Source organism: Xiphophorus hellerii, chromosome 6 (genome assembly GCF_003331165.1).
Source record: "Xiphophorus hellerii strain 12219 chromosome 6, Xiphophorus_hellerii-4.1, whole genome shotgun sequence".
NCBI classification, from domain to species: Eukaryota; Metazoa; Chordata; class Actinopteri; order Cyprinodontiformes; family Poeciliidae; genus Xiphophorus; species Xiphophorus hellerii.
In genome coordinates, this window is record NC_045677.1 from 246,586 (window position 1) to 264,664 (window position 18,079).

An 18,079-nucleotide genomic window follows, 5' to 3' on the forward strand; every position below is an offset into this window, starting at 1 on the left:
CCTTCCTCAGTAGTGACAAACTGCTAGTCAGCTGGCTTGAAAATGGCTGCTATACTTTATTACTTACTAAAATTGATTTTAAATAAAACTAATTACATATATATATATAAATATATGTTGTTTTTTTTCATTTATATCTGAAGAAGCTGACCCTTTGCCTTTGTATTTATTCAACATGAATGACTCTCTGGGACCCAGGACACTCTCTGGCCCTGCACCTCTTGTGCCCCTCTTTAGCCACCCTTTAGTCTTCATTGTCTTTCTGTGATGACTTGTTCTCCTCCTCCTTCCAGGTTTGGCTTTGTACATGACAAGTTTTCACCATCATCTTTTAATTTCCCTGCTGAGAACAAGCCTCAGTACATCCATGTTACAGGTTTGTCTCATCTCAGTAGGAACCCCAAACTGTCTCATGTCCTGGAAAGGTGAACATTTCCCTGTCCTGCAGGCACCGTGTTCCTGCAGCTGCCGTACTCCAAGAGGAAGTATTCTGGCGGGCAGACGCGGCGCCGCAGGAACTCCACCACCTCCAACAGCCAGGGACCGTTTGGCGGCGAGGAGAGGGTGGGCTACTACTGGGCTTACAACACCATGCTGACCAAAGCCTGGAGGACGGGGGTGTTGGGCGATGAACGGCTGGCTGACCGCCTGCTCAGGGACTTGACCGACTTCTGTTCTAACAAGGACAACAGACTACAAATCTTCTGGGACAGCTGCCAGGAGAAAATGAATGCCAGCGCCCCCTAACGGACACTTGTGTTATTTTTATTCATCTTGCTACATGTTGAGTCCTGTTTAATCCTGTTTCTGCTTTTTCTGAACATTTATTGGATGGAATCATGTCTGAATATGACCAAGATGTTTAGAGAAACACAGAAAGTACTAAACATTTTTCACATCAGTACAGTAAGTATGATTCTTGTCCCAGTATTGAAAAAGACTTCAGGTTTTCATTTAAACGGTTTTATTATACTGCAGCAGCCACTCAAATAAAGGCAGCATCAAGGTTAATTGGTGTATGTGTTGAATAATTAAAGAAGTAAGCATTTTGACTCCATTTTTTGCATATTCTCCAAGTTCAAACTTGTTCAAAATTGTTACTAATTAGCTTTAAACATGTCAGCTAAAGTGTATGTTCTGAAAGATTTATGTGGTCTAAAGAGGTGAACATCCTGTATCAGTGAATGCTTAATGACAAAGCGGCTTAACAACCACTTTGTTACAGATAACAGTATTGTAAGATGCTGTTGTCTTTGTTTTGCTCTATGATGGACTTTCAACCCCACCTGTGACAATTCATGCGTATTATTAAAAGCCAAGCTAAGCATTTTAGACAACAGTCCCAGAGTTTGGTTTCTGTCACATATCAGATGGTTCTTTGTAACAAAACAGAAAGTCTGTTCACTGAGATCAGAAAGGGTATCATAAATAACAGGGCCGTGCAGAGACCTATGGAGGGGCAGGGGCTCAAATTTAAAAAAGGGGCACATTGAACAAAAACAACAACATAGCAACAACCCATATTAATCAAGAATCTAATTGGATCCTATTATATCATTGCCATCATGTGGGGACAATGTAAAGCAAATCTAGTCTATATTTTCCCCAACAGGTAAAAAGTTTTTGTTTCTGCTGCTGACAGTCCTGGAGATCTGAGCTGATCTGAGATTGTAGCTGATAAACAGAGGAGAGAAGGTCTCTGGTTATGAAGTTATGAAATAAGCTAATTTGCTGCTATTTTACTAAATAAGCCCTAATAATATCTATTTAACCTCTACAACAACTTGGCTGCAGACTGATTTATAGATCAGAAAACTCAAAGGGGTTAACTCTATATAATAGTTCGATGTTAAACCTCTAGATCTAGAATTATAAGACTGGAATATCAAGGCAAAGAAAACTCAGTAGCTGCTGGTAGGGGCCATTCAGGGGCCTCCAGACACTCAGGGGCCCCTAAAAATGGTTTAATTGTAACACAGACCATAGATCTAAACCTGTAGAATTCATCGTTTATAGAGAATGACAATGTTATTACATTTTATTTAATGCATCAGCTGAGAAAAATAAATAGTACATTTAGGATTTAATTAGGAAGTTTACTTTGTAAAAGTTTAAAGGATCATCTTGATAGTTTGATTGTTGTGTTACCATGGTTACAATATAGTGTAATCTTTGTGTTTGAGTTGGGTTTGTTCACAAATACATCACAGCAAATAACCAATAATCAGTGATTGATTTTAAACTGGGCCAATAAACCTGGTCTCCCTCTCACAGATTCACCTTATCTATATTTAAACATGTTAGTGATGCTGAGGTTCTTAGTAGGACGGGTTCCGGAGGGAGGGGGGTTCTGTCTAAGGCCCCATATTACCTTGGGCCGGCCCTGGAGGAACAGCTGCTGCGATGCACATCTCTGGAATCTACCTGGAATCCCCCGGTGGCCCCTACCAGTCCCCCGATGCTTTGGAGACATTTTGATTCATTTCATTTTGGCATGTTTGGCTTTTTGCTGCGGTTCTAATTATTGCTATAATATTTTCTCTGATGTTTATTTTGTGAACTCTAAATGCTTTGGGCTGAATCTTCCTTTAACACTTGAGGTTCTGCAATAACTTCTATCTACAGCTGCTCACCTCCAGCCCAGATCCCGTCAGCAGCGACTTTAAACCGCCTGGTAGAAACATTAAGGAGAAGCAGAGCGAACAGAGAGCAGGTGGTACCAGGTGGTACCGGGGCTTTGAGGTGCTTCACTCGCTGTGACAGGCGGTACCGTGTCTTATATCAGGATGTCTGATATAAAGACAGATATTCTTTATATCTGTCGGTGGACCGACTCAGACTGCCTGTAGCGAACCGGGCTTTTAGCAGAATGATGAAGTTAAAGTCAGAAGTTTTCTCTGCAGCCGAAGCATTTCTGAGTTTAGAGGCGAGGCGGATTTTGTCCCGCTATTGCAAGGACGATTATGAAAATATAAATAGAAACAGTTTTTCTAACGTCAACATCAGACCTACGTTTTTATTCACAAACCAGTGTATGAAAAAATATTCTTGCCCATTATTTGATAGTTAGAGGACACAGATCTGCCTCCTCCTCACCATGGACCCGGAGTCTGAACAACATGGAGGCTCTGAGAGTCATTATTAGACTGAGGGCAGCCAGACTAGTTTATTTTTACTAAATTATTATATTTAGCTTAAAAATAAAACAGATTAAAAATAAAAAAACAAATTCTTTGTAAAAACAAACCATCTCAAAAAGGGCACTAGGGGCATCAAAGATAAAAGGGCAGGAGCTCAAGCCCCCCTCGCCCTCCCCTCTGGACGTGCCTGTTTAGGAGTCGAGTGTTAGTGATGAACCACAGGAAACGGAACACTATCCACTTGTCCACAGCGAGACTCCATCTCCTTAGCCACCCTCTGCGTTCATTATCTTGTGTCTGTGGTTGGGACGACTCTGGGATGCCGATGCTTTATGGAATACTGTCGAAACGGTAGGAATACCATCGAGAAGAAGCAGGAAACATGAGCGTGGAGGCGTACGGGCCGAGCTCGCAGACCCTGACGTTCCTGGACTCCGAGGAGTCGGAGCTGCTGGGAGCGGACACCCAGGGCTCCGAGTACGACTTCACCGATTTTACCTTGCCCAGCCAGACGCAAACGTAGGGCCAGACCCACGGCCAGTTAGATAACCAGGTTTGTGAAATTCTTTACATTTTTTTTCACCATTTCACCAAGGATAAAAAGGGCAGGAGCTCAAGCCCCCTTCGCCCTCCCCTCTGCACGTGCCTGATAAATGATATTCTTTATTACTAAGGTTTTATGGTATTTATGCATTTATATTCAAATCATCTTCCACTTAACACTGAACTGAAACATGGATCTGTATGCAGCAGAGGATCACTTCCACTTTAATAAAGTAGAAACTGCAGAGTCAGCATTAGCATAACGATATTAATAGAATATTTTATTATTTTTCAGATTCATAGGAAAAATAAACTGACCACTCCACCTCTCAATACTCTGCGGTTATAGTGATTTGGTGAAACTGCAATGGATCCTTAGTTCAGTCACATGGAGCTCACTGAATGAGGAAAAAACAACAAAGCCTCCCTGAACAAAAACAAAGATTATTTTACAGCAAATTGGGGAACAATAAACCTCATGTTCCGCTGATCTTGCCTTTTCCTTCCAGCTGCACTAGGTGGGAGGTTTTCCCAACATGTGACAGATTAAGAACATCTTAACAGTCTTATTAGCCATATAGCAGGATTTCTGCTCACATAAGGGTGTGTTGATTGAACTGAAAAACACACATGTGCCTGATGGTTCATTAATAATCATGGTAGAAAGGAGAACACTTTTCAGTGCAATGAGACTCATTTCCACTTTCTGACTAAATAACTTGGAAGTTATTACAAAATTCAGCCACAAGAACTTGAAGTAACAGTTCAAAGAGGTTGTGGTCAGTTTCTTCACAACTTTTGTGATTCAACCAGACTAAAGTTTGGACTTTGACTAGACCTTTGGAACACCTGGTTTCTTCTGCCATTTTGTTGTACAGTGAGGAAAATAAGTATTTGAACACCCTGCGACTTTGCAAGTTCTCCCACCTAGAAATCATGGAGGTGTCTGAAATTTACATCTTAGGTGCATGTCCACTGTGAGAGACATAATCTAAAAAAAATGTGAGTAAATCACAATGTATGATTTTTTTAATAGGTTATTTGTGTGTTACTGCTGCAAATAAGTATTTGAACACCTGCCAATCAGCAACAATTCTGACCTTAAAGACCTGTTAGTCCACCTCCGTTCTACTTATTATTCTAAATTAGAAGGACCTGTTTGAGGTCGATAGCTGCATAAAGATTCTTTTATGCTGCACACAATCAGTAAGACTCCAACTACTAACATGGCAAAGACCTGTCCAAAGACACCGGAGACAAATCATAGACCTCCACAAGGTCTATAATTGCCAAGCAGCTTTGTGAAAAAAGATCAACTGGTGCAGCAATTATAAAAAAATGGAAGAAGCTAAAAATGACTGTCAATCTCCCTCAGACTGGGGCTCCATCCAAAATCTCACCTTGTTGTGTATCAACAAGGTGAGAAAGGTGAAGAATCAGCCCAACTACACAGGAGGAGCTGGCCAATGACCTGAAGAGAGTTGGCACCAGTGTTTCCAAGGTTACTGTTTATAATGCACTAAAACTCACCCTGGTGGTAGTAAAAAAAATTTCAGCAGGTCAATGTTCTTCTTAGGCCTCTAACGAGCCATCATTGGATCCAGGTGCGTTAAACCAGGGAGAGACTAAAACATGTAGGCTGCCGGCCCTCCAGGACCCACTTTGGGCCCCCTGGTTTAAAATCATGCATGACACAGAAGGTTCCCCTGCTTAAATCAGCATATGTCCAGGCCCATCTTAAAGTTTGCTCATGGCCATTTGGATGATCCCGAGGAGTTATGAGAAAAAGTTATGTGGTCAGATGAGACCAAAATAGAACTTTTTGGTTTTAATTTCACCAAAAAGTGAAATTTTTCACTTTTTCGAGTTTGGAAGACTCCAAACTAGGTTTCGATTGGGTACCGAAACATCAGTACCCAGTCAGAAGGAGAGAGTGATGCAGCTCTGTCGCTCTCTTTCATTTCTGGTGGCATCGAGATCTTGAATAGCGATTAATTGGAGTCTCGAGTCTTCCAAACCTAGTTTGGAAAACACCGAGTGTTTGGAAGACTCGGTGTGTCTTCCAAACACAGCGAGTGAAAATTATTATTGTCCCATTTTCCACACATGGGACAGGACGACTGCACTGTAACGCACAATAAATGACTGGGGGCATTTAATGTGAGATTTTGGGGAACAGCCTCCTTCCCCTCAGTTAAGAGCACTGTAGATCTTCCAACATGACAATGACCTGAAGCACACAGCCAGGTTCTGGACTGGCCTCACCAGTCTCCAGATCTAAACCCTGTAGAAAATCTTTGGAGATGCTCAAACTCTGTTTCTCAGCAACAGCCCAGAAACCTGGTGGAAACCTGGTGGATCTAGAGAAGATCTGTGTGGAGGAATGGGCCAAAATCCCTGCTGCAGTGCAAACCTAGAGAAAACTACAGGAAATGATTGACCTCTGTAATTGCAGACAAAGGCTACTGTACCAAATATTAACATTGATTTTCACAAATGTTCAAATACTTATTTGTGACAGTAGCATACAAATAAATTATTAAAAAATCATGCATTGTGATTTCTGGATTTTTTTTTTAGATTATGTCTCTCACAGCAGACATCTACCCAAGATGAAAATGTCAGACCCGTCCTGAAGTCAGTAAAACACAATAGAGCTAATACTCACACAAACAGGTTTTATTGTTTCAGCTCCTTTACAATAATCCCTTCATCAATTAAATATTTTTTACAAAGGTGAAGCAGACCAGGTAATAGTTTAGATGGTCACCAAAGTCAGAGCTCAGCTTTGGTTCAGAGTTTGGTCAACAGCTCTTCCCACTGTTCCCAGTCAGACGTAGTTGAGATGTGCTGCTCCACCAATGAGATTCCCCTCATTATTCCATTAATACATACCATTAATAGACATTGATCCCTTTTAAGTATTTCAAAGTCAGGTGCAGTCCCACTATTCAAGTTTTGTTTCATTTTACAATGATTTTTAGGCTCAGTTTGATCATTAGAGGATTTTTTTTTGGTATAACACAAACTGATTTAAATATTTTTTTAAACATCCACACTTTTCTTTCCCCTGCATAAAACAAATACACACAAAAAATAACAGGAATTACAGCAGGTTGCTTCGCTACAAGATGAATGATGAACTCCTTCAGCTCAGTCCTGTTGGGGCGTAGCGTGATGTCAGGATCCGGTCCTGTTTACCCACCAGTCTGGTGTTTTAAATGTTCCCTTTGTCATACTCTTTTAGTGTTTAAAATGTAAAACAGGGTCAAGCTGGACTCCTGTTTATCTGACCATATAGTCTGCTGTGTTTGCTTTCACTCAAAGGAAGACCTCATCTCTACAACACAATGATTTGGACTCATATAATAATTTTATCTCATGCACCCAACATTTCTAGAAAATGATGGCAACTAGGTGTCAGCCTAGTGTAGAGGATAAGAAATATTTAGTCTTATTTAAGATGGGATTTCCCAGACATTCCAGCAAAAAACTTGAAGCTAATCTCAGAAACAACTGTGAGTGTCCCTGCTGTCCATCTAAGGCCTGAGTTCCCAGTAAGGTGAAGGCGGCCCAGTCCGACTCTTAGTTAACTGAGATGGAACCATCAGAGACGACTTGCAGGCCACCTGGGAGCAGAAGAAGAAAGACTAAAGCTAAGCTCACATGAAGATGCTGGTGTGTCATCAGCTTCACTCACGTGCTCTGATCCTGATTGGCCAGATGAGGATGGAGCAGAGCGCCAACGCTGCAACGACAGCCACGCCCCCCGTCACTATGACCATGATGTAGTGATAAAACCACACACAGGCTGGGCAGCACACCACCGTGCTGATGGACAGACAGGACAGAGACCGTTGGACAAGTAAAGCATTAGAAACTCAAGAACCCTGGCATGGTCTGACTATACAAGAATAAATATGGGCTGATCACAGTAACACACTTCCTGTATGCATTTAAAGGTTGGTATAGGGTGCAGTCATCCAAAAAGAAGACTAGCATGTATTTCACACACACAAATAAGGGGGAAATGGAAACAAACCTACAGATTTATTCTGTCACATTTAAAGAGGCAGTATTATATGTTTTCCAGCCACATAGTATCATTTTAAAGCACAATAAAGTGCTAAAGAGATATTCAGGTTCACAAAGGATCGATAAAAACAACGAAATTGAAAGTACATTAAAAAAGTAGTTCCTGCTGAAACATGACATGCAGTCACTATTATCCATTTGAACTTTTGCATCATTTTGTGTATGTGTGTATGTGTGTACTAACTGGCAGGGGTGCATAGCTTGAATCATCATGACTGCGACTCCATTGCCCAGTTTATCGGTGAAGCTCATGGCTCCGTACACAAACGCTCCGCTTTGCTGCAGAGGTGGAGACACAAATCAGAACTGGCTGCTGTACGTAACAAAGAGGTCACTCTACTGTCCTTCAGCTCCCTTCCTCTTGTCTACTCTCTTCCTCCAGAACAGGAGCCTGGAGGACTTACCGTCTGATCTGCGATCAGCTCAGCAGTCATGGATAGGGATATGACCAGGATGGTGGCCGATCCGGCCCCCAGCAGCACCGCAGCCCCGTAGATCTGCTGACCCATCTTGTTGTCCAGCAGCACCCAGTAAGAGAAGGCCATGATCAGCAGGAGGCCCACAAAGTAAGTGAGCTAAACAAACAGAAGAAGAGATAATCAGGTGAGATTCCACACTCAGTGCTTCATGTTTCTCACTTCCTTATTTTAGGAATGCAGTAAAAAAAAAAAAAGAGTCAGATTCAGTTCCTGTTACTTTTTTAAGGCCTGTTTAATCTGATGAGGCCAACAACAACAAAACAAGCCTGTCTGGTCTGAGCTTCATCTGGGAATGTAACTCCAAATACAGGGTGGATTTATGTAACCAAAACTATTCATCCCCATCTGAAATGGAACAGTCAAACAGAATTACCTGACTTACTCTAATTCCAGCACAGCATCACTCACATACTGCCAGGCTGGGTTAGAATGATTTTAACTCAACTCAGCTTATTTTTGTAAGATATTCAAATCTGTTTGTTTTTTTGCCACACTAAAATATTTCAGAGCATCAAGCACTAAAGAAATGTGTATTCCAACATGTGGAAGGCTCTGCTTACACTTTTTCCAATGCGTTTACTGACAGGCTTCATGATGAAGGAGGACAGGAAGCCGCTCAGATACATCACTAACGGGATTGTAGCGATATATTTCTGTTTGAAAAGCAGTATAAAAAGTGAATTATGGGAATGAAAACCAAATACATGAGCGACATAATAAGTGAGTTTTACCTTGGGCAGGCCAAGAGTGTTTATGAGATACATGGAGATGTAGGTCTGGGACAGATTGACGATTAACCTGGTGGACATGTAGAGTAAGGCCACCTGCACACACACAATGCTCTGCTGTCAAGCTGCTCTCCAACACGCTGCGTTTGCTCTGGTACCAGTGGAGAGGCTCACCTGGTAGAAGGAAGGCTGCTGGAGCCAACATTTCCACTGCAGAAGGGATGAAGAAACAGTGGAAGAAGGTAGCAGCGGCCTTCGCTCCCCTTCAGCCTCCTCTTCCTCCTCTCCTCCAGAGTCCCTGCTGGCTTTGTGATTGGGGCTCTCTGTGGTTCCCAGGTGGAAGAAAGCAGCGAAGAGAGCGCCGATCCCCAACACAATCAATGACAGGTTCTGGGTTCAAGTACAGCATTATATTACAGACTTGTTTACTTGTTGGTTCAATTCACACTAAGTCACAGACTAAAGGATTCAGCCAAGATGCTGGAAATGATCTATTCTAAAACAAAATCCCAGGCTTTGATTGTCTGACAGGGACGACAATCAGACAGCAGCTCCACCCTGCTGTTTTTGGGTGGAGCCAAAAACAGCAGAACCCTGGAAGGAAACCTGTCTGGGGCAGCAGGACATGTCCCACTGTGTGTGTGGAGCTTCGTCCCAAACATGCAGTCAGAGCTGCAGTCAAACGGTTTAATCAAAGCAGGGGTGTCCAAAGTGGGTCCTGGAGGGCCGGCATCCTGCACGTTTTAGTTCTCTCCTTGGTACCAACAACCTTTTCAGCAGGTCAATGTTCTTCTTAGGCCTCTAACGAGCCATCATTTGATCCCGGTGCGTTAGACCAGGGAGAGACTAAAACATGCAGGATGCCGGCCCTCAAGGACTGAGTCTGGGCACCCCTGGTTTAATCAAGGCCTCTTCAGAACGCTTTAAACCAGCAGTGGGCAACTCCAGGCCTCGAGGGTCACTGTCCAGCAGGTTTTAGATGAGCCACAGGTACAAAACGCTGGAATGAAATGGTTTAATTACCTCCTCCTTGTGTAGATCAGTTCTCCAGAGCCTTAATGACCTAATTATTCTGTTCAGGTGGTGCAGCAGAGGCTCATCTAAAAGTTGCAGGACAGGGTTAGGGTCCCTTGAGGACTGGAGTTTGACACCCCTGGTTTAGAGAAAGCCCAGACTGAACTTCAGATGAGAAAAGTGATGTTACACAAATACTTAATCCAGTCTCACTCAACTTAACTAATTTAGCAAAAAAAACAACAAAACCTCAGTCTATAGTAGGGCAGGACAATAAATCAATATATATTGTGAGACACATGATCATTATCAACAGATAATACATCTGATAAAATATTCAATGTAGAGAATATTCACTGAACTCCAATCCAGAACCACACAGCATTCTGGAAGATGGAGGCAGAGGAAGGGCTTTAGCTCCTCAAACTCTCACCGCCATCTAGGTGGGTAACATCAATTCACTCACTCTTTATGGTTACCTAGCAACAACTTGTTGAGTAACATGCGCAGCAGCAGTTTCACGGTTTGCCACTGTTCTTCAGAATTGCTTCAAAATAAAAGCAATGGCATGGAGTGAAAAGACAAACAAACAAAAAAATCAAGAAAGGTCAAGCCACCAGTTTGGCAGCATGTCAGATATTTAAGTAAAAAAAACTAAATAATTATCAATGTCAACCGATATGAAACGATTATATTTTAATAATTTTTTCAGCCATATTGTCCAGCCCAAGTCTCTATAAGTCTTCCCTTGAAGACTCAACTGTAATTGCAGTGGAAGATTGTTCTGTTTAAAACTGACTCCAGATTGAATTTAAAAATGCATGCCACACTTTTCAGATTACTTCTAAAAAAAAATAAAAAAAAATTTTTTTTTTTAAAACTTGAAAGATCAAGCATCCACTGCACAGTGTGAAGTTTTCAGAGGTTCAAGGATAAGAAAAAGGCACTAAATATTTCCTCCTGGGTCAGCCACTTAAAGAGCTATCACTTTCTAAAAAAAGGCAAAGTGACATTTACCTAACTTCTCCATCAGTTCATATAATTTCCCATGAAATTATTGCCAGTATCCCACAGACAGCAGTTAAATATCAGAAAAAGCCTCCATCCATGTCCTCACCCTGAAGACGTTAGTGTCTGCTGGTCCAAGAGAGTCTTCATCCTCTCCAGCCTGACCGTGGAACAGCAGGTAAGCAAGGGCATACACTGTGATGTTGGCTATGACAGTGAATGCATACCTGAACAAACACAGGGAGAGTACTAACTCAGGACCTGTCCATCAGCCTGCCCATTGCTTTGGAGCCAATCCCCTACCTGTATGCAGTGAGCTCCACTTTAGCATGCTCACAGGTGACCAGCTCTGGGATGAGAGACAGGTGGGAGATCTGCGTGGCGGCCCAGCCAAACTGAAAGATGATGATGAATGGGGCAAAGTAGATCAGGCTGGCCCACTGAGGAGTGTTAGGGTCACAGCCCAGGCACTGGTTGAAGACGAAGGCAAAGGACACAACCACACTCAGCGTGCCTGAACATAAACAGGATGAAAAGAGGCTTCTGAAAAATGTCTGGAGAGCATCTAGAAAAATAGAACCATCACACTTTTCTTTTTTTGAAAATAAAATATAGATGGCTATTCATAATAATAGCCATGTGTTTGAAAAGAAGAGTCAAGTTCTGAATGAACAGAACACAACATGCTTTATTTTTACATTTTCAGCCAGAAGTGACCATGGATTAATGTTGCAGCTTGATCAACAGTGAGAAAATGTTTGGGGATAATTCACATTCATCTTGTTTACTGAATGATTCAAAGTCATTTAGTACAGCACTCATTTAGAGAAACATTCATCTGCTCATTACTATGAAGCTACAGCTAACATGAACAGATTGTTATGAGTCATTAATATCCCATAACCCAGCAATGTTACAGGCTAATGATCCAGTTCATCAGCTGAAATTCCAGCTTTATGTCAGTCTTTATTACACAGTATAAAAACTGTTCAGACTCAAGTCTCAAGAGGCCAAGTCAAGTCTTGAGTCTTTATGCCACAAGTCTAAGTCGAGTCTGAAGTCTTTCCTTTTTGCGACTCAAGTGAGGATCTTGAACTCGAGCGGCCATCTTGGCCCTGTAGCAGAGTGGAGTGGGTGTTTCATTCCAGGACAGTTTGACTGCGTTCTGCATTTCCTCTGCATGTCTTAGCTTTCCCTTAGAAACAGTGCATCAACGTGACGTCATCTTGCAAGGTTTTAATTGAATTAAAAGCTGGGGATTGGGCCAATCACTCCATAACATGAATTATGTTGGTCTGTGACAAAGATATTGCTCCTTTACTGGTGTGTGCTCTCATGACATGTCTGAAGCCTGTCATGTTTTCTATTACTCTACTACATTACTAGAACTATTTTATGTTACTTTCTGTAATGTTGCTACTACTTTGAACACATTTCTGTTTTAGGTAACACCAACAGCAGTTGCAAATAAAATGAAAATCTTCACTAATGCTCATTATGGCTCATTTAATGTAGCATTTGTGATTAAATAGGTTGTTAGAGCTTGTTTGCATTCAGTTTCTGTAGTAAGCTTAAGTTTATTACATTCAACTTTCCAGTTTGCTTCACACAAGAGAATAAAAAAAGCTAAAAGCATTCTGTGTGATTATTTGTGATACTTCCTCTTGTACTCACCCAGGCATGTAGGACAAATGGTTCTTGTTTTGAAGGCTCTCGACTCTTTGTGGTTACAAAACAAAACTCTTATTGCTCCACAATGATATAAATTATCGTTCTACAAATTCTGATTTATGTCTCAAATGTTTTCTATATTTTTTCTTAAACTTGTAATTTTCTACTTTTTGAAGATAAAAAAAAGAAATCTCCAGACAAACCTTGTTAAATGTGAACTAATGCCAGGCTTTTTACTGCCTGGAAGTTAATAGTAATGATAGGTTCATGTTCCAACAAAGCATGATAAGAGATATAATTAAGAAATTGACTTGTTTTGGCATTTTGGTATTGGTCATTACCAATACCAGCTGGTCCAGTGTACACGGTTACCTGAAAATTGATCCAAAACCTTGTGAGCAAAAAGCCAGTCTATTATTAGTGGAGTCAGGACAAAGCAAGGTAGATGGAGCAAAGACTTTTCAGAAGTGAAACTTTGGTTTTCAGTGTGTGCTCACTCAGCTGGTAACAAGTTTCAGAAATATACAGCCAACCTCTTACATGCCATCTGAGTTTGAAACAGTGCTTTTATAAGTCAAAGGGCTAAAAAGGCTAAAAAGCTGATAAAAAAAAGGCTGGTTCTGTTCTGGGGACATTTAGCTATCTGGCCACTTGGGGATATCTGGAGATTATTGTGCAAAGGCTGATTCTTCATAAACTGAAGAAACTTCCTAACAACCCTGAGCATCCTCTTCATCACACTGACATACAACAACAGTGTGAGCAAATCAGAGGCTTCTTCAAACTCGCCACTTGAGATCCTTCCTGCCCACAGTCATCAGCATCTACAACAACTCTCTGAAGAACATAATAGGAGTTAAGACAACATTTAACTTCCCTTTGGGATTAATCATGTATTTCTGAATTTCAACTGGGCTCTAAACCATGGTTTCAAAAATGCGCATGTGCACAAAACAAACATCCTCAAGAAGACAAATCAAAACATCCTCATCTCATGCAGGTATTAAAGGATGGCAATGTATCCACTCTCAACTGCGTCCAACAAAAGTAAAATGAAGGGATCAAAGTACAGAAATCAACTACTTAATTAGCTTGAGCTACAGATCTAAGAAACACATTAGAAAGCCAAGTTAGCGAGCACCAGAGGCCTCATGTATAAAGTGTGTGTACGCACAAAAAATTTGTGGCGTAAAACTTTACACACAAGTTGGAAGTATAAAAATGAACGCGTCATGAAAGTTTGCGTAGACATACGCAAACGTGAAATCGTACAGTAGCCATGCAAACTTTGTGCTTTGGACAATAGACTACAAAGTGCCAAAACTCACCTAAATACACTGAAACCCGACTCCATTCAATTATTTAGCCCAAGGAGCATCGACCCCAACATTTTTCTCATGATGATCTCTTGCAGATTTTTAGTGTGAAAGCACTCTTTTATACACAAGTCCCAGAGTTACTATTGGTCCTCCACAGGTGCAGATCAGATCTAAACCTGGAAACCATTTGGGACGTTCTGGTGCTTGCAGGTGTCGCAAGATGGTTTGCTCCTGTCAAGTCAACTGTACTCTTAACACCCTATGGATCACACCATGTTCCCCTGAGCAGATGTCATTAAAGGACCTTGTCAGCTGAGCTGGCACAAAGTGTTGAGTTCAACCACTGGGTGTCCCAGCTGGAGCATACTCTAAGTAGGATTCTAAGCTAACATTTCCAAAATACCCATCCTTATCTTTTAAATATCTGTGTATTAATTACAGAAAAATAGAATGAGCCCATTTACATACACTACATGTGATGAGTTACTAGACTCTTTTATGAATTATTCACATGCCAGTAATACTACATGATGTAAATAAACACCAATAAACTAAGTCATTCTATAGTGTTTTTCTGAAAAACAAAAGGCCCAAAGAATTTAAAACCAAGAAACTATAAAAACTGTTTTTATACCTTGAACTGGAAACTTCTGAGTTTACAACATGACTCATGAGCAAATGAATAAACCTTCATGATTCCTAAAGGAAGGTAAATCATTTCTAAACCATGTGCTGCAGTAACATGAGACTGCAGTGTGATGCATTCTCTCCGTCCAACTGTACTAACAAACTCACCAACCAAATGCCAGGTCTTCCGCTTGCCATAGTTTCCACAACCAGAGGTTTGGTCTGACTCATAGCCAACCAGGGGTGTACAGATGGCATCAGCTATCTGACCAACCAGCAACAAGATACCTGGAGCACACACAAATGGTTACAGATTAGCAATTCTATAATACTGACTGGATTAAACAGAACAGGTATTAATGGTGGTAAACTTGATCATATGTAATTGGAATTAAATTTACTTTCGCTATAAATAGTCATTATGAAAGAAAAGAGAGTCTATGTGACCGCCTTGCAGCTACAGTAAGATTTACTGTGTATCTAGAAACATTTAAGCATATTTTGCAAGAACGCAATAAAAACTGAAAGTGGAAATTACTATTTTGGATATAAATTGTATATCTCTTTAAATTCAAAGAAATAACTACATGAGAATGTCAGAAAATGATTTGCCACCTGACCTGTTTTACTTTCTAGGTCCCAAATAAATGCTTTACATCAAACAAATGGCAATATCAAAGATAACCTGAGTAATTACAAAATGTTTACTTAAAAAAAATGATTATTTTATTTATTAGGGGCAACAAGCAATCCAAACCAACCGGGTACTTTGTGAAAAAGTAACTGCTTCCGTAACCTGGTCACACCATCCTTAGCAGCAATGTATTCGCCAAATATGGTGTCTCTGGACTTAAGGTTTTTTTCCGTAGAGTGCTACATTTTATGTTTCATCAGTCCACAAAAATAATTAAGTTCAACTGAAAAATAATGCATTAATCCCAAAAGGATTAACACATTTTAGAAGAGTTTCTCCCAAGAGTTGTTGAAAATGCTTATGGCTGTGGGCGGGAAGGTTCTTCTGTAGCAGTCAGTATTTCAGAAGTAGAGTCTAAATGAAGACACTTGTACAGCAATCTGATGAGGTTGTCCATAATTTTCTTGATTTCTGTCCACAATAATCTCCAGATTTTCCCACAACAGAACAGAACTAGCCATCTTTATCATCTTTTTAGATTTTCTCAATCTAAAAAGTCTGCCTTTTTAAGTACAAAAACTATAAGTTCTTTTTAGGCCTTCTAAAGTTCAAATTACCCAAACTTTTGGTAAGAGATGGGTCCTTTTTTTTGTTTTGCACTCATTGGAACTTTGCTATGTTGACTTATGAAGGCTACCCTATATTTTCTTTTTATATAGGGTCAAGTTGATTTGGTTACATTTCCCCCTTAATTACTGAAAATATTATGTGGAACATCCACTTTCAAATAGCCTCTGAGACAAACAAACACAACTCTGGATATTTGGTGATCTGACAATTAAATGTAGGAAAATAGTCATCAACAGAAGAAATCTCTAAAAGGGCAAATTACCTTTCAGAAAGACTGTGCAATGTAAAGACCTGACCATTAGATTAGTTATAAAGGGTGTTTAGAACATTGTGTGTCTCAAATGAAAGATGAAACACTGAACAGCATCTGGAGCCAATCACCCTAAAACAAACCAACCAGATGAGCAAAAATCAATGGCAGTCAGGGAGGTTAGAGATGCATTCACTGGAAACTAGTTCAAAATGCTCAAAATGAACAGCTGAAATCAAGCTGTTCATTTTGATTTCCCACACACAGCCTCAGGGACCATTCTTCTGTTGTTGTTGTTGTTTTAAATGAAAGTAAGAATCTGATTAAAGTTAAGATACTTCGGCAAGTAAAATGTGATCAGGCTAATTTATAATTTGACAGCTTCATTATTACTCAGTTTTGGACCTGTGAAGCTTTGTGCAAACTCAAATATTAACCAAATTCAAAAAAAATAATATAGTCAAACTTTAACTTTTACTGGGTTCTAAGTAAAGTGTCTTCAGTGTAGAATAAGTCCAGGTTAAGTTTGATTTGGCAAAATACAAGGTTCTCAAGATGTACACCAATTTTGTTACATTTGAAACAGATCTGAACAAACACTGTCCAGATCCCCCAAAGCCACTCACATCCTGATTTCTGTCAACAATAATCTCCAGATGTTCCAGAGGAGTTCATCTGGAACATTTGAACCCCAAGTAAGCTCTAAATAGTTTACTTGTCTATAAACTATTTTGAACGTTTACAGACAGGTGCTTTAAAAACTCTTAGAGTAGAATATTCACATGCTGGCCCACTCTAGATAATGTGGATGTCAATATGGACCCAATGTAACAGGGTTAAAGGCTAGAAATAAAACACAAATGTTGAGGTGGTACAAATACAGTGCAAGTTCCACGGATCACACGGTTTCACCACCAGTAACAGATTAGTTTCACGTAGCTCAGCATTTTGAATTTTTTTCTTCTTTTTTTAACTGTAGCTGCATGTAATTCTGAATAAGCAAAAAACTGTGAAATAGTCCTTTACCTAGAAATGGAGAATAAAACGATATTACGCATCGCTTCAGACAGACTGACTCACCTGCATCCGTGTTCTGGAATCCCAGCACTGAGTGGTAGAACACCAGTAAGTATGTGAACCACATGGAAGCGCACAGGTCGTTGAGAAAGTGTCCCGCAGCATAGCTGAGCTTTCTGACAGCGGGCAGAGACCTCTCTGTGTCCGACATGCTGGCTCGTGAGGGTTAAAAGGAGGAACTCCGCACGCGCTTTCATCAAGTTGAGCAGCTGAAATGGCTTCAAATCATTCAAGCAGACTAGACGGACATCTCTGAGCCCCCACACCCTCAAAAAAGGGATTGGTTCCCTATTCTTTTTCAATAACTACGTTCTTAAAGACAAATAAACATGTAGGCTACATTCGTTTACCAACCAACGTATTGTCCCAGCACGAGGGAGAGCGTAAAGATTATTCCATCAGCTTATATTGTTCTTTCCGCTTTGAATCAGCTGACAGTCAGCGAGGAGCTGTAAAGCCAGGAGGAGCATCACAGAAGGGACACAAACCGAAACAAAACACCAGCGGACGAAGGACGGCTTTCCCCATTACTACTTTAAACAAGTTCCACCAGCTAAATATTTATGAAACACGAGCGACGAGTTATGACGATACGTCAACAACAGAACACCTTAGCTAACTAAACTCACACCAGGCGTTTATCTTCCAACCAGACAGAAACTGCTCCACTGTCTTCTGTTCTTGACATTTCACAAAAATGAAAGCACATGACAGCTCCGAAGCTGGTCCCAGCGCTAACCCTCACCTGGCTTTAACGTAGACGTAAACAATGCAGGTCGCCGGTAACTATGACGCACATATTACAACGAACCAATAGGACAACCACGTTGCTCCTCTCAGCCAATAACAACAAACTAGCGGGTG

General features: G+C 40.7%; 2 protein-coding genes across 7 annotated transcripts in view; one reads left to right on the forward strand and one right to left on the reverse strand.

The window, feature by feature from the left end:
- Positions 1–1,339, forward strand: part of depdc5 (DEP domain containing 5, GATOR1 subcomplex subunit) — a 45,772-nt gene extending 44,433 nt beyond the window's left edge. For all 6 annotated transcript variants that reach the window (XM_032565190.1, XM_032565188.1, XM_032565187.1 and 3 more), the window contains 2 exons: positions 294–376; positions 449–1,339. In XM_032565190.1, coding sequence (XP_032421081.1) covers positions 294–376; positions 449–747 — 382 coding nt within the window. In that variant the 3' untranslated portion in view covers positions 748–1,339. The remainder of the gene's footprint in view (positions 1–293; positions 377–448) is intronic.
- A 5,002-nt stretch (positions 1,340–6,341) lies between these two features.
- LOC116722226 (major facilitator superfamily domain-containing protein 12) lies at positions 6,342–17,997 on the reverse strand. The gene is made up of 11 exons (XM_032566430.1): positions 17,219–17,997; positions 14,793–14,912; positions 11,311–11,521; positions 11,117–11,234; positions 9,160–9,375; positions 8,989–9,081; positions 8,818–8,910; positions 8,183–8,353; positions 7,963–8,057; positions 7,384–7,514; positions 6,342–7,312 (listed from the first exon to the last, which is right to left on the reverse strand). The coding sequence occupies exons 1-11, from the start codon at positions 17,364–17,366 to the stop codon at positions 7,269–7,271; spliced, it is 1,440 nt and encodes a 479-aa protein (XP_032422321.1). The 5' UTR covers positions 17,367–17,997; the 3' UTR covers positions 6,342–7,268.
- Positions 17,998–18,079: the final 82 nt, after the last annotated feature.

Coding starts and splice junctions, on each gene's coding strand:
- LOC116722226 (XM_032566430.1), bottom strand. CDS start 17,366: ATGTCGGACACAGAGAGGTCTCTGCCCGCTGTCAGAAAGCTCAGCTAT. Junction 11,235..11,310: donor GTGGAGCTCACTGCATACAG/GTAGGGGATTGG, acceptor GTGTTTGTTCAG/GTATGCATTCACTGTCATAG. Junction 8,058..8,182: donor AGCTGATCGCAGATCAGACG/GTAAGTCCTCCA, acceptor CCACCTCTGCAG/CAAAGCGGAGCGTTTGTGTA.